Source organism: Emydura macquarii, unplaced genomic scaffold (genome assembly GCF_026122565.2).
Source record: "Emydura macquarii macquarii isolate MOO-44397 ecotype Brisbane River unplaced genomic scaffold, CSIRO-AGI_Emac_v2 contig_2365, whole genome shotgun sequence".
NCBI lineage: Eukaryota > Metazoa > Chordata > Testudines > Chelidae > Emydura > Emydura macquarii.
This window is the reverse complement of record NW_027132502.1, coordinates 1,497,590-1,511,910: the sequence shown is the minus strand read 5'-3', so window position 1 is coordinate 1,511,910 and position 14,321 is coordinate 1,497,590. Positions and strand designations below refer to the sequence as shown.

General features: G+C 43.9%; 1 protein-coding gene across 2 annotated transcripts in view; it reads left to right on the top strand.

The window, feature by feature from the left end:
• TPRG1 (tumor protein p63 regulated 1) overlaps positions 1-13,476 on the top strand; it is a 58,004-nt gene extending 44,528 nt beyond the window's left edge. For both annotated transcript variants that reach the window (XM_067561022.1, XM_067561023.1), the window contains exons 5-6: positions 9,593-9,746; positions 12,081-13,476. In XM_067561022.1, coding sequence (XP_067417123.1) covers positions 9,593-9,746; positions 12,081-12,275 — 349 coding nt within the window. In that variant the 3' untranslated portion in view covers positions 12,276-13,476. The remainder of the gene's footprint in view (positions 1-9,592; positions 9,747-12,080) is intronic.
• The last annotated feature ends 845 nt before the right edge of the window (positions 13,477-14,321 follow it).

The following is a 14,321-nucleotide window of genomic DNA, read 5'->3' as shown; positions in this document are numbered from 1 at the left end:
TCAAACCAAGAGTTTGAAGTTCTTTTGCTAAACTTTAAGATGGTGAAAAACCAGAAAAAATGCTCAGCATTTGGAAGTTGGGATATTTTCCTAAAGCATTGAATAGAAGAGAGGACATGAAGTACCGTACTAAGACCTGCAGGAAATCTACAATTATCGGGATGAAAATACCCCCTCCGTAAGTGATTGAGCGTCTGAAACAGTGAGAACAATTAACATACTATAAAGGACAGAGCTGGAAATCCTAGCAGGATTATCGCAGTAAGGCAGTAGCAAGGCATTGTCTAAAAAGAGGTCCTTGGATTGGACAACAGCAGCACTACGTTGTGCAGGCATTATCCATGGCGTTCCTTTCCTGCCAGAAGTGGGCAGATTTCGGACACCGTGTGCAATGCCTGATGAATCCAGTGTTTTTTGCTGACTTCATTCACATGGCTCCAACTGGTAGGAGCGCTTCATATCTGCAACCCCTTGTTGGTGCTGTTGGTGCTGCAGCTAGACTTTGGGCTGTTTTTTAAGTTACACGGTTAGGTTGTAAGTATCACAGTTCAGGGCAATGGCACCTGTATTTCCCCTTAGTGGTTCAGCCAGGGCAGACACTCTCAGGCGTCTGGCTTCCCAGCCATTGCCTTTCTTGGGCGGAGTCTCACATCACTCTCCTTCCGGACTGGGGTAGTTCCACGTTGCACAGTTCCCTGGCTTCCTTGTTTTATTGCCAGCAAAAGACAGTCAGCCTAAACAGGCCTCCTGACTTGCTTTTCAGAGCGCAGAGTGATTGCCAACAGTTATAAGTTACAACACAGCACTTCCTGGACAAGTCTATTTTATCCGTAAGGTAAAAGCACCGCAGAAAAAAACAATAAAACAATAGAAGAATCAATATGTGTGCTAATAAGGTGACCAGATATCTCCCCAACAGTCTCCAACATAGGTTCTGGCAGGTAAGTCCTTCAAATCAACAAAGGAGTCTCTTTTATGGTCACAAATTCGTAACAGCCTCATCTCAGAACTAGTACACAATCTTATGGGGTCTCAGTAGAGCCTGTCCCTCCAATTCTTCCTGAAGAATTGGGGCCCTCATGGACCATGGGTCCTGTCTGTTTGCTGCATCAGGAAGAAGACCCTGAGGCTGTGTAAAACCAGGCTATTTATCCAAACATCCTTTCTTTGTCTGTGGGTCCCTGGAGAATTCAGTTTGAACTAGTATATGCAAACTTCTCCAGGGCAAGGAATTACATTATCACCCCTCTCCTCCTAGAGAAGTTGAATACAGTCTCACAATAACACACAAACAGCTGCATTTTCGATACAATGGACTCCAAAGGTCTCATACTCAATTCAGTAAGGTTTGTCCAGGATATTGTTCTATCGCGCACAGTAAGCGCACAGGAAGGGGAAAGAGACTTCACCGAGAAAATTGTCTTCTGCATCCTTTCTCCACTCACTTGAATGCGCTTCTTGCTGTAGCTGTATTGTGATTGCATCTAGCACAGGAGTTGGACTTAAGAACCTCAGAGAGGAATGCAGTCAGAAACTAAATAAGCCCCTATCCCTCAACAATAACAGACTCTCCTTGATTTCAATGAGATTAAGGCACCTAAAACCTTTTAAAAATCCCACTAGGTGCCTATCTGTATCTTTAGGACCCTAAATGCCTTTGGAAATCTGGTGCATTATGAGATGGAATTTTCCTTCCTCAGTTGCCTGGGGCAGGATACCACATTGGGCCTATGGCTGGAGTCTATTCCCATTTGTGTATCCCTTTTGTAACTCTGTGATATTACAGCATGTGGGCCGAGGGATGTATTGAACCAAGATTCTGATGAATTTTTATATCTGATGAGACAAGATTAACACAGACAATGTAAAACTATGGCATGCAGCAGTAGCTGAATTACTCTAGGAAGGAGGTTAAAATCCTTCAAGGTCTTTGGGCCAAACAACAAGGTAGTTTTCACTTTATTATTATTTTTAATCATGAGAGCAAAAAAACCAAATACAACATTCATTCGCGTTTGGGACCACATCATTGCTTCCTTCTGGAAAGGGTGGCTAAGCAAAAAATTCTGATTGGGTCCTTTGGCCTAAGTGGGGAGAGGAAATCTTGACATATTGGAGGCTGAAATATACCGTTGAGAACAAGGGCTTATCTACCTGCAGAATTACACTGGTTCAATTTAAGGAGTGATTTTAAACTGGTTTAGTTACAACTGTTTGTGTAAAAGATTGGATGGACACTCTTATTTCAGAGACAAGGTGGGTGAGGTCATCTCTTTTATTGGACCAACTTCTGCTGGTGAATGAGACAAGCTTTTGAGCGTACACAGAGCTTTCTCAGCTGGAAAACTTGTCTCTCTCATATTACCTCAACCCACCTTGTCTCTCTCATATCCTGAGACCAACATGGCTATAACAACACTGCAACAATTTTTATTTCAGTTTAGCTTACGTTGATTAGGAGCAGGCCTAAGCAAAACCAAAATTAGCCACACTTAAAATGAAATAACAGTGTCCACACCAGTTTAATTAAAGAGGTGCAACTTTCTGTGTAGTCAAAGCCTTGGTGTGTTGAAAACTGCAGATTAAAGGGTGAAAACTCCCTTAATGATTGGCCTGTCCATGAATATAACAGACATTAGACTCCCTGGTCGCAGTGGGAAGCCACTGATTTGATATTCCCAAGCTACCGGGAGGCCTATTATAGACATCTAGAGGAACTTGTGCCAGCTCTTTCAGTATATCTGCACTGTCATTGCATTTGGTATAGTATGAGTCCCATGAGCAGGTGACTGTATTTTAACTGACGTGTGTGGCATTTGTAGCTTTAACAGCAGGAACGAGTACCAAAGAGGGACGTGAAAGAAGAGAGGACTGGCAGGCCTAGGGGGCCGCAGGAAGACAGGCATGGGGACGAGAATGGGAGAAGGAGATGAAGGGGGAGGTCAGGAGCGATTCCCTTGTGGAACAAGGAGGGTGGGGAGCCGTGTTAAGAAATGAGACTGGATGGTGTGTAGGCCGGGACAGAGTCACAGGTGAGGATGTTTCACTCCGGATTGAATGCACTATGTCAGGATGGATAGAGGGGGCAGAGTAAAGAGGGCATTAGGATGGGGGAGATGGGAGTGGAGTCCAGAACAACGAAGGCTCTCTCTCGTTCTGATCAATGATGACGGGCAGGCCTCCATTCCCTAATGCGGTTGCTTGTGAGTCCCATTAAGCCTATTTTTATCTTCCTCGCAACAAAGCCTTTGGAAAACATGACTAATCCCTCACTGGGCTGTTGGTAAAGCCCCTTCTTTATATCCCACTTTTGGTTCACTTTTCCTATGCTGTGGTGATAGCCTTGTAAATAGTGCTACGAAGTGTGTAATTATCATTGTTCCAGGTGGTGTGGTATTAAGGGCGGAACCTCTCATAGCATCTCTTGGAGGCATATTACCCAAGAAAACAGGAGCCAGTGCGTTAGAGCCCTAATGAAGCTGAGCGAAAAAGAGAGGGTTTGAACCACAGATATTCCAGATCCTAAGTAGATTATTTTCTCAAATCCGGGTCATGGAGACTGCATCGTAGTCCCTAAAAGGATCAGGATGAGGTATATGGGGGAGTACTAAATGGAGTACTAAATGGGGGGAGTGGTAGATACCCTGCGAGGTAGGGATAGGATACAGAGTGACCTAAACAAACTGGAGGATTGGGCCAAAAGAAATCTGATGAGGTTCAACAAGAACAAGTGCAGAGTCCTCCACTTAGGAAGGAAGAATCCCATGCACAGCTATAGACTGGGGACCGACGAGATGGGCAGCAGCTCTGCAGAAAAGGACCTGGGGGTAACAGTGGATAAAAAGCTGGATATGAGTCAGCAGTGTGCCCTGGTTGTCAAGAAGGCTAATGGCATATTGGGCTGCATTAGGAGGGGCATTGCCAGCAGGTCACGGGAAGTGATTATTCCCCTCTATTCGGCATTGGTGAGGCCGTATTTAGAGTATTGTGTCCAGTTTTGGGCCCCCCACTACAAAAAGGATGTGGACAAGTTGGAGAGAGTCCAGCGGAGGGCAACAAAAATGATTAGGGGGCTGGAGCACAGGACTTATGATGAGAGGCTGAGGGAACTGGGCTTGTTTAGTCTGCAAAAGAGAAGAGTGAGGGGGGATTTGATAGCGGCCTTTAACTACCTGAAAGGGGGTTCCAGGGAGGATGGGGCTAGGCTGTTCTCGGTGGTGGCGGATGACAGAACAAGGCGCAACGGTCTCAAGTTGCAGGGCGGGAGGTCTAGGTTGGACATTAGGAAAAAGTTTTTCACTAGGAGGGTAGTGAAGCACTGGAATGGGTTACCTAGGGAGGTGGTGGAATCTCCATCCTTAGAGGTTTTTAAGCTGAGGCTTGACAAAGCCCTGGCTGGGATGGTGTAGCTGAGATTGGTCCTGCTTTGAGCAGGGGGTTGGACTAGATGACCTCCTGAGGTCCCTTCCAACTCTAATATTCTATGATTCTATGATTCTATGACATGAGGTCAGGAACCTGTTGTATGTACCCACCTCTGCTTATAATACACGATTCAGCTGGGGTTTTTTTGCCCACTGATCTCATAATCTGACCTGGTGATTGCCCCAAGTGTTAGCTTTGGGTGGAGTTTGTCATAGATTCCAAGGTCAGAAGGGACCGTTGTGATCCACTAGTCTGGCCTCCTACGTGACACAGCCCAATAATCTTTTAGATAGGCATCCAGTCTTGATGTAAAGACTCCAAGTGGTAAAGAATCTGCCACGTCCCTTGGTAAGCTGTGCTGATGGTTAACTCCCCTCCCCATGCAGTTAAAAGTGTGCGCCTTATCTCCAGTTTGAATTTGTCCAGTTTCAACTCTCAGCCACTGGATCTTAATCTGCTAGTTTATAAAGCCCTCTGCTATTAGAGATATTCACGGTATACCCTGCTGGAGACATAACAACCTGGTCATAAATGTCCCCAGGATCCCTCGCCTCTCTGACTGCCAGAGTCAGCAAATAGTTAAGCTCTTTGAGCCAGAGGCCTGTGAATGGTCTGGTTGGGAGCCAGGTGAGCAAAGAGCAGATAAAGGCAGCACCTGCCTATGGGTTTGAAACAGCCCGGGGCCATAGATAGAATGTAAACACGCTCTGAAAATCTTACTGTCTGACTCGGTGCCAGCGTCTTCTGGGCTCCTGTCATGGAAAATATTCTGTCTGAGGTCATTCAGTCAGCAGAAAACCAGCATTTAAAGGTGCCAACTCACTTCTTCCTTTGTGTCGATAAATAAACAAAGTGGGGTAACGTTTCGCGTTGCCAAGACCTTTGTTGTGTTGGAAAGGGTTTAAGGTTATCTTCTCCCTACTCCTTTTAAATGGATGGACTTTGTGAATTTCTGCTCCGTTTCCCTGTGTTTGCTCGTTTTGACCACATGCACACACCCAAACTTCAGAGCAAGAACAAATGTCTGTGCTTCCTTGTAAATCTGTGCTTGCTGCCCCAGGCCACATTTTTAATTCCTTTATTGAGCTTTGAGATGAGTAGGAGAGAGGTGCAGCTAGCTGAGATGATGGAAGTTCCCATTTCCCTCCCTTAGTCAATCAGGCTGCTTCAGTTGGTTTCAGCTAATTATTAAAAAATGCCATGGGAGATGGATTTGTTCTTGAATAGCAGGTCAGGGGGTGCGGGACTGAGCGATCTGAAGAGGAGAGTAAGGGGCTAGTAACTGGCCTATCTATGGATAAAATGACTTATTTGCTACCCTGTATCCCAGGGAGAGAGGAACAACATGGCTTTAGAACATTATTCAGAACAATTGACCCTCTGATCAGTGCAGTTTGTTCCACTTGGTACATTGCTGTTGGCTTTTGTCCAATCTCAAGCACGATAACTCTAGCGATAGGGCTTCCACCAGTTCCTTTGGGGAAACTATTCCACTCTCTCAAAAACCACTGCTAAGGAAACTTCTCTGATGTTCACATTAAACTTTCCTGCCCTTAGTTTTTACCCAAATACCCCACTGTTCACTGAGGACTGGATCTACATGTGGCATTTGGTGAAGGGGGGGAGACACGCGCTTGCCATCCAGAAAATCTCTAGGAGCAGATGAGAGCTTCATTAGCCGTAATTAATGGCATAGAGGGGTCTCTCCAGATCCTTCTGCCACATACATTGGCATGGTGTCTGAGTACCTCCTGCACATGGCTTGTGTAATGAAATGGAGTAGAAAGCCCTATGAGTTGTTTTAAAACAAAGATCCTCTGTAACTCTTCACATTCATTTGCAGTGCTACAGAAGCAATAATGTGAAACCACGGACAGAATTTGCCTTTTAAATCCAAGCTCTCCCCACTTGTCGGGATGGGGGAAACAAGCCTCCATCCGTCCTCTGTCAAAGATCAACATATTTTTTGTACCACCTCATCTAGAGGCACCTGAATCTCTGTCAGGGACTTCAGCTCACTCGTAACTTTTGGAGCTCATAATTCAGATGAGACACTTTGTGTTGACTGTAATGTCACACCGCAATCCACGTCTCATAATAAAGATGCCAACCAATGCTTATCTCAATCGGGTTTTGGGTGGTGGTTGTGTTCTGCCCATGGAGAGTCTCTTGTGGTTCAAGGGTGATGGAGAGTTTCTGAGCCAGAAAGTGGTAAATTCTATGCCACATCTATCACTGTGGTGGCAGTTTGTTAGCCAGTGCACTGCTGTCAGGAGTGGTTTACTCCCCCACCACTAGCGTGTGGACTTTCCAAAGTCCCATTTTCAAAGCTGTCTAAAGGATTTGGATGCCCCGTTCCCACTAAAATTAACTTCAAAGGTCTCAGCCTCGCTGCTTAACTTTTCCTCTTGCTTTCGTTTATGACGTGGCTGTTTATCCCGGGTACATCTCTGCAGCAGAAAAGATTGCTGCTGCTCCCCATCTGGGCTGAGATATGCAGACCTCAAAGTTTAGAAGAAACAGAAGCTCCGGTCAGCTCCATGCTCCATTCTGTACATTACCATAATTATGAAACTGACAGTGTACTATAGGTGAGGGTCCTTGGGCCCTGTTTATGAATCTAACTCAAGAGCTGACCTGGCAAGAGAATAGGCAAATGTGCCTCCCTCTTGGACAGAATGAAATCTGCACGCACGTTGACACGTGAAGCAGCTAATATTCCATTGTGCAAGATCTCTGAATGGACTGAAGCCCGAATGCTCCATTCACTGCACACATGTAAAGTATTCACGGAGCTTGGCTTTTGTTGCGAGGCTGGGGCGTGGGGAGAAGTGCTGGAAATGTCAGTGTTGAAGGATGAAGGAGGGAGTTGAAGGTACTGTCTGAAATCTTTTTCTTTTTAAATTTTTCTTAAAGAAAGCTCTCTAATCTTCAGAAAAAAAGGGGATTAGATGCAAAAATTAGTGGGTTTCAGCTTTCAGTTATAATTGCCCAAAGTCTGAAAGTGCCAAGATCCTTGCTATATTTTGCATTGTGTACATTCTACAAATTAAACCCGGGATCAGGCTTTTTTTTTTTTTTTAAACGTAGTAATAAGTGCAGAAGCCACAACAACATTCCCAAAAGGGCTGTACTCCTAAGTAGAGGGATAGGGTTCCTAAACACAGGAAACACTGAGGCATTGCGGTGGCACAGCAAGTAGGTACTAGCTTTTCTTTCCGAAAGCCCAGGTTTCAATTTATAGATGAATCTAAAGACCTTCTCCTGTTCTGTGCTGGTTTCAGAGGTTTAGAACAATAACTCTTCCGGTTCCATTACCTACATATTGTGTAGATAGTGAACACTTATAAGGGATTTGGTTAAAAAGGGTTGGCTTAATCGCTGGCTGCCATGTGAATTAAGGGCCACGAATGAAACTGTAAACTCACATTTCAGAATGATCGATGCCACAGAGGAAGCTCAGTGAATGGCTTGTTGTATTTCCCACCTTGGTGTCTGCTCACAGTTGCTCACCAGCCAGGAGATTGTAATGTTGCTCTGGAAACACATGAGATTCCCTGGGCACCTTATTGTTCCTGTGATGTTGGCCTCTAGGGGAATCATGCTGAGATAGCTTAAACAGGGCACAACTGCAAAAAATGGGGCAGGCAGAGACCCCCCAACACCGGTGGTTTTTCTTCCCTAAGATATACCAAGTCAGCAACAAACAGTTTCTGATCACCTCACTGGTTATTCAGAAGATAGAAATACAATTCCCTTAAAGTCATCCACCCAGATAGCCAAGTCAAATAGGATGGGGATTACTGAAAACCTTTATCCATCATAGGTAAAAAAAAGTTCTACCAATCCCAAAGGATTGGGGACTCATTAACAAACAAGTCAATTAATAGTTCAGATCTTACCCAAATACACGCTTAAAGCCAATACTTATGAACTAATATTTATTAAAATAAGAGAGAGAGTATTGGTTAAAAGATCATGTACATACAGATGAGAATAAATGTTCGTAAATCAGTTTCAAATTAGAGATGATAAACAGTTGCAAAATTCCCCAAATGTTCCTTAGTGTCCCTCTAGAGGGGCAAGCCCCACAGTTTGGAGACCTCTGTTTTAGGGTGTTTTGGTTTTGCAAAACAAAGTATTTCAAATTCTACAATTTGAGGGAGTTTCTGCAACTGCTTCTGTTTGGGGCCCATAGTTTTTAAGAGGAGTCCTTTCTTAACTTCACTGGAGGCCAAGCCAGATTAAGTGACCAATTTGTCCAAGATGAGGTCTGAAAACTCATGCTCTGAAAACTAATCACTGACCCTATGCAATAGTTTATAGCATTTGGGGTGTCCTTACATGATAAACAGAGACAATAGGGGAGAAGAAAATGGGGAGACAGCTTTTAACTGCATTGAATTTCAGTGAAGTTGGAGGGCTTTTTTGGACGGATGTAGCAGAAAACGCTAAGTATCTTGCTTGAAAGATGGGACTGTCCATCCCAGATGTGGTCATTATTGCCTCTCATCAGGGATTAGAACCCAGGGTTCTCTGATGCCCAGTTCTGGTCTCTATAAAGATACAGCACTCAACTGCCCAATTTTGCATTTCAGGCTCTGTAAATCTCTGTTTACAAACAAAGGCATCAGTACTTGGTGATTGTAGAATCAGGTTGTTCACAACATGCACTTTTTCTACTCAAACTGCACTTGCAGTCTGCTGCCTGAAAATATGACTAATAGATTCATAGATTTCCAAATCCAAAAGAAACCGCTGTGATCTTCTAGTCTGAGGCTGGAGAACTTCCCCACAATAGTTCCTAGAGCACAACTTTTAGGAAAACATCCAAGCTTAATTTAAAAATCGTCCATGATGGAGAATCCACCATGACCCTGGGTAAATTGTTCCAATGATTAATGGCTCTCGCTGTCAAAAATGTACGCCTTATTTTCAATCTGAATTTGTCTAGCTTCAACTTCCTGCCAATGGAGCGTGTTATACCTTTCTCTGCTAAATTGAAGAGCCCATTATTAAATATTTATTCCCCCTGTAGAAACCTATAGAGTGTGATCAAATCACCCCTTAACCAAACAAGCTACCTGTTCAGGATGGTTGGTAATCCTTCTGTTACAAGTCGCCTGATGTAATACAGCTTTCTCTGTCTGTATTGTTCATTCTCTAGGAGAGAGGGAGAAGGCCTGCGAATCTACTGGGACAATCTGCAAGAGCCATCCTTCCTGTCCCGTTGGAATCCATGGGCCATGGATATCCCTTATGCAACTTTCACAGAACATCCAGTGAAGAACTATAATGAAAGGTTCAGTGCCATCTGTCAGGTATGGAGCATGGGTTCTCTGTACAGCAGGTGAAATGCATAGTTGTGCAATGCCTTGAAGGTGAAAGGCATGTTTGTTTGGGGCCTGCATTTCTTAACTGTCCCCTTTTAAAATCTCCTTGCACCCAGTAATTCAAGTGGTAGCAATACACTGAGATCGCTTCTTTAGGAACCAATGTGATCATACGACAGACCAAATTTGTGCATTTCCTACTGAAAAAAATTTTACAGTACTTCTTTACAAATGCTATGTAAGTAGCAAACGTGTTTCCCAAATTAGACTTACAAATTGTATAATATAAAAGTGGCCCTTTTCGTAGGACAGTATATGTACATATTTAACATATATGGAGAATACAAAATAGATATAATACATGTTAAGTCTGGATGGAGCTAGGAATTACTCTGACTAAAGGGGGCAAAGGTCAGTCTTATAGTTAAAGCAGTGGGCTAGGACTCTGGAAATCTGGGTTCAGTTCCTGGCTGGTCCTGACGTAGACTCCATGTGGCTTTGAGCAAGTCACGCGTGACCATATTTTCAGCAGAACTCAGGGGCAGATTTCCAGGGGCTCAGCACCCACATTTGGGGGCCACACTTTTAAAAGTGCTTAGCCCCCTAGCAACTCGCGTTGCTCAGGATGCTGGGAAGAGGAATGGGGAGCTGTCCATTGTTCTCAGCTAGGGACTGCAGCATCCTTGAAGAGAAAAACATTAATGTTGGTGCGGCATTTGGATGCTATGGCAATGGGGGGCCAGGTAAGGAAAAAAGAAACCAAAAGACCCCCCTAAACACACAACAAAACCAGAGTATTCAAAGCTTTCTGGTTTGCCAATGTATCTACTAGCATCCCAGTCCCCATGGTACACGCCAACCCTCCCCATAGATCATTGGCTCTGAACTTTTTAGGTCCATGGTCCCACTGCCAGCCAACTCATCCTATCCAAGGATCCTGTCTTCATCTAGCCTTGTGTATGTGCAAGTATTTATGTGTAATGTGACATGCTGTCTGTATACATGAAGCCCATAAAGTATTGTGTATGCCTTCCACCATGGCGGTCCTTGAATTCTCTTGCCTTACCAGAGAATTCAGGTCTGGGGACGTGGAGTTCAGTGATGGAGAAATAGTCAGCTAACATCAACATGAAATCAATGGTGGGCTCCAACCTCCAGAATGAAACGTGAACTCCCAAGCAATCGTTTAACAAATAACAGTGTGTACAATATGTAAACAACTGCGCACACTCCCTGAAAAATTATCTATCTATCTATCTATCCCCATACACACCCACTATCTCTCTATCTCTCTATCTATCTATCATCCTGAAGTTGTTGCATCCTGATTCTCTTTAAAAAATATAAGGCTTTGCAGGGAATTGTGCTGCTGGTGTGACTTGTTTAGTATGACACACCATCTAGTCACGCTTGGAGGATTCCCAGCTCACTTTTGTACAAATCCACTTTCTTCACAAGCTCCTTCCTGGGCGCGCTCTGACTCTGATTACTGAGCTCGTACTCCCAGTGTTCAGTTCCATTCACACTGGACAAACTGTCTCCCCCTTTGCCATTGTCACCACTTTCCCGTGTCAGTTTTCCACAAAGTCACTCTGTCTGTCTATCTTTCTTGTTTGTTGTGCACCTTCCTTGGCTTCTTCACATTCTCTGGATGGCTTTAAATACTGGAGGTCACTTCCTGATCTCTCTGCCCTTGATCCTCTACACAAGGTCCCTGGTTTCTTTGCATGCATAGAAAGTGGATCCCCGGAGCTTGGAGGTGGGTGGGTGGGTGGGTGACGTAATAATCTTTTTTATTGGGCCAACTTCTATGGGCAAGAGAGGCAAGCTTTCAAGCGTACACAGAGCTCTTCTTCAGGTCTTGTCAGCGCAGAGGCCCAGACATAGGTGTTAAAGTCTTTAACCCTTGGGCCTCTGCCATTTTTCCACTGGAGTGGACAGAGGAATGTTGTTTGGGGGTGGGGAAGCGAGAAGAGTGGCTGAGGGGTCAAAGGAGATACCTTTATATATACTTCCATAGCAAGCTGAGGTGGATTATTTGCTGCAGACAGTTGAGTGCTCGTTGCACGTACGAGATAGGTTGCTTTTCTTTCAGCATCTGAAGGTTAGAGGAAGGAAGTTAAACACAACATGCAGCACATTCCTTAGAACTTCAATCAATTCTCATAAGAACACAAGATCATAAGAATGGCCAGACTAGGTTAGACCAATGGTCCATGCAGCCCAGTATCCTGTCTTCCGATGCCAGATGCTTCAAAGGGAATGAACAGAACAGGTCATCATCAGTCCTCAAACTTGTCATCTTCTTCCTTCCTTCCATAGATGTCTGCATTCACTGCTGAGTTGGTCCAGGCTGTTCAGACTGCCCAGAGCAAGAACCCAGCTCCAGGCAGAACCAATGGAGTTGTGGTGCTGAACCAACCCCTCCTGATTGACACCTACACGGGGTTAATGTCTTTCATCGGGAACCGAAACAAACTTGGTTATTCCCTTGCTCGCGGGAGTATTGGCTTTTGAAGCCCTCCATGGTGGGGAGTTCTGAGGGTTACTTTCTGTTTGTTAATGTCACTGATCTTTAAATTCTGCATACAGCAGCATTTATTTTATAGGTTAAAAGGTGTAAAGATTAAGTGATGCATAGGTCTTGTGCTGGCCCTCTGCCCAAGGGCAAATTTCACTCCCTTTGCCCAGTTTTTCCTGTGTCCTTCCGCCTTGACTATGTCAGAATATGGATGAGTTATAAACTCTTAACAGTGTGTGCATTAGAAATGGATCAAAACCAGGACCCCAGACTTGAACCCTGCCAAATTTTGAGGGAAGTTCAGATCTGAGGTTGATCTTTGCAGCTATTGCCCATCTCTGGCGTAAATATTCTACCCAAAACTAACCTGTCTAGTCCAACCTGCCCATTGCTAATGTCAGTGCACTGCTTAAAACTAAGTGCCTCTTCAATAACCATGTTGTTCTATAGTCTGTTTCCCATCTCAGGGTTCTAGGAACTTTGCAACACAATAAATGGAGGCTTGCTTCAAATGTCAGGACTAACATTCAAACTACAGAGAAATAGTTCTTTATCTGATCTCTGGAGATTTACCAACATGGCCCTCAATTGACGCAAGCATTTAGCTATCTGCACTCTATTACACGCTGGATAGATTATTTTGTGGTTGCATCTATCTATGTCTGCCAATCGATGCTTGGAAATGACACCCTACATTCTCCTAAATGTTGCCCTTTAAGATCTTTTTGTTTTTGTTTTTTAAGGAGCTGCCATGTTTGAAATTCTGTTTAGATTGCTTGGAGAATCTCTGGCGCAATCCAGTGACACCTTTAGAAAGGAATTTTCTCTATTCCTCTATTCACATTACACCTGATCCAAAGTCCATCAGAATTATTGGAAAGATTGCCATTGATCTGAACTCTCTTTAGAGCAGACCCTTGGCAAAAGACAACAATCTTGAAACAAATCTTAAACGATAAAAATATATATTTTTGCTCAAAAACGAACTTTTCATGTTCTGCATAAGATATCGGAATGGGGGAAATCTAGCAAAACCAGACAGAATTTTCTGGTCTTTTCAGAACATTTTAACTAAATAGAGAGGTGGATGGTATAACTGGATCTAGGAGTTTTTTTATTTTGTTTTGTTTAAAAGATCAAAATCACTGCATATTGTCATTTGAGATTTTCGGTTTTAATAAATGAATCTCCTCGGTGGTTGTATTTCTTTTAGGTTTCAATTTGAACAGAGGGCAGATGAGTGGTTGGACAATGTTACTTTTCTTTTGGAGATAGGGTTGTCTCCATGGCTCTCCCGTTTACCTCACATACAGGCCCTGCAACATGCTGCTTTTCTTCTCTACATCCTGGCTCTGTACTACAGAGAATCTTTCCGAGACAAACAGTTGTGTCATCCTGAGAGGGTCATTAGAGAGTAATGAGATATTCCCCATCTTACTCAGTGTCTGATGTCTCTGCAGTTCCAGACCAGAAAGAACCACTAGGGTTGGTGAAGAAAGAGATAAGAACAGGTTATGAAATCTGATTTCCTGTAGTCTGCACTGATGGCTTATATACCATGGGCATGTCCTCAATAGTTTCATTTAATAACCTGCTCTGATCCATATCACCCATCCTTTAAGGAATTTTCATCCAAAGCCCATGGAATATCTACTGCAAACCACAAACGTACCATGTAAGTTGCAGCATCCTGTTTGCTTGGCATGCCACCAAAACTAGAAAGTGGGCGAGACAGTTGGTCACACTGGAAGAGTTGTCAGCACACAGGACTCTCAAGATTCTTGAATCCTCATATTTTGTGATACCCTTAATAGATCCATTTTAGTCCAGAACGCAACACATTTTTTGCAGATCTAACCACCTTCCCTGACTCCAGTCTGGGCAACAGTTGAAGTTCCAAATGTGGTTTATTTTTCTTCTCTACATCCGTTAGAGATTCCCCTCCACTCCCCCTTTAATTCATGTCAGTTAGCATTGCCCTCCCCAAGGCAAGAGCTTTCTATTCAGACTGCGAGAGGAAATGTTGCAATGTTGGAAGAAGG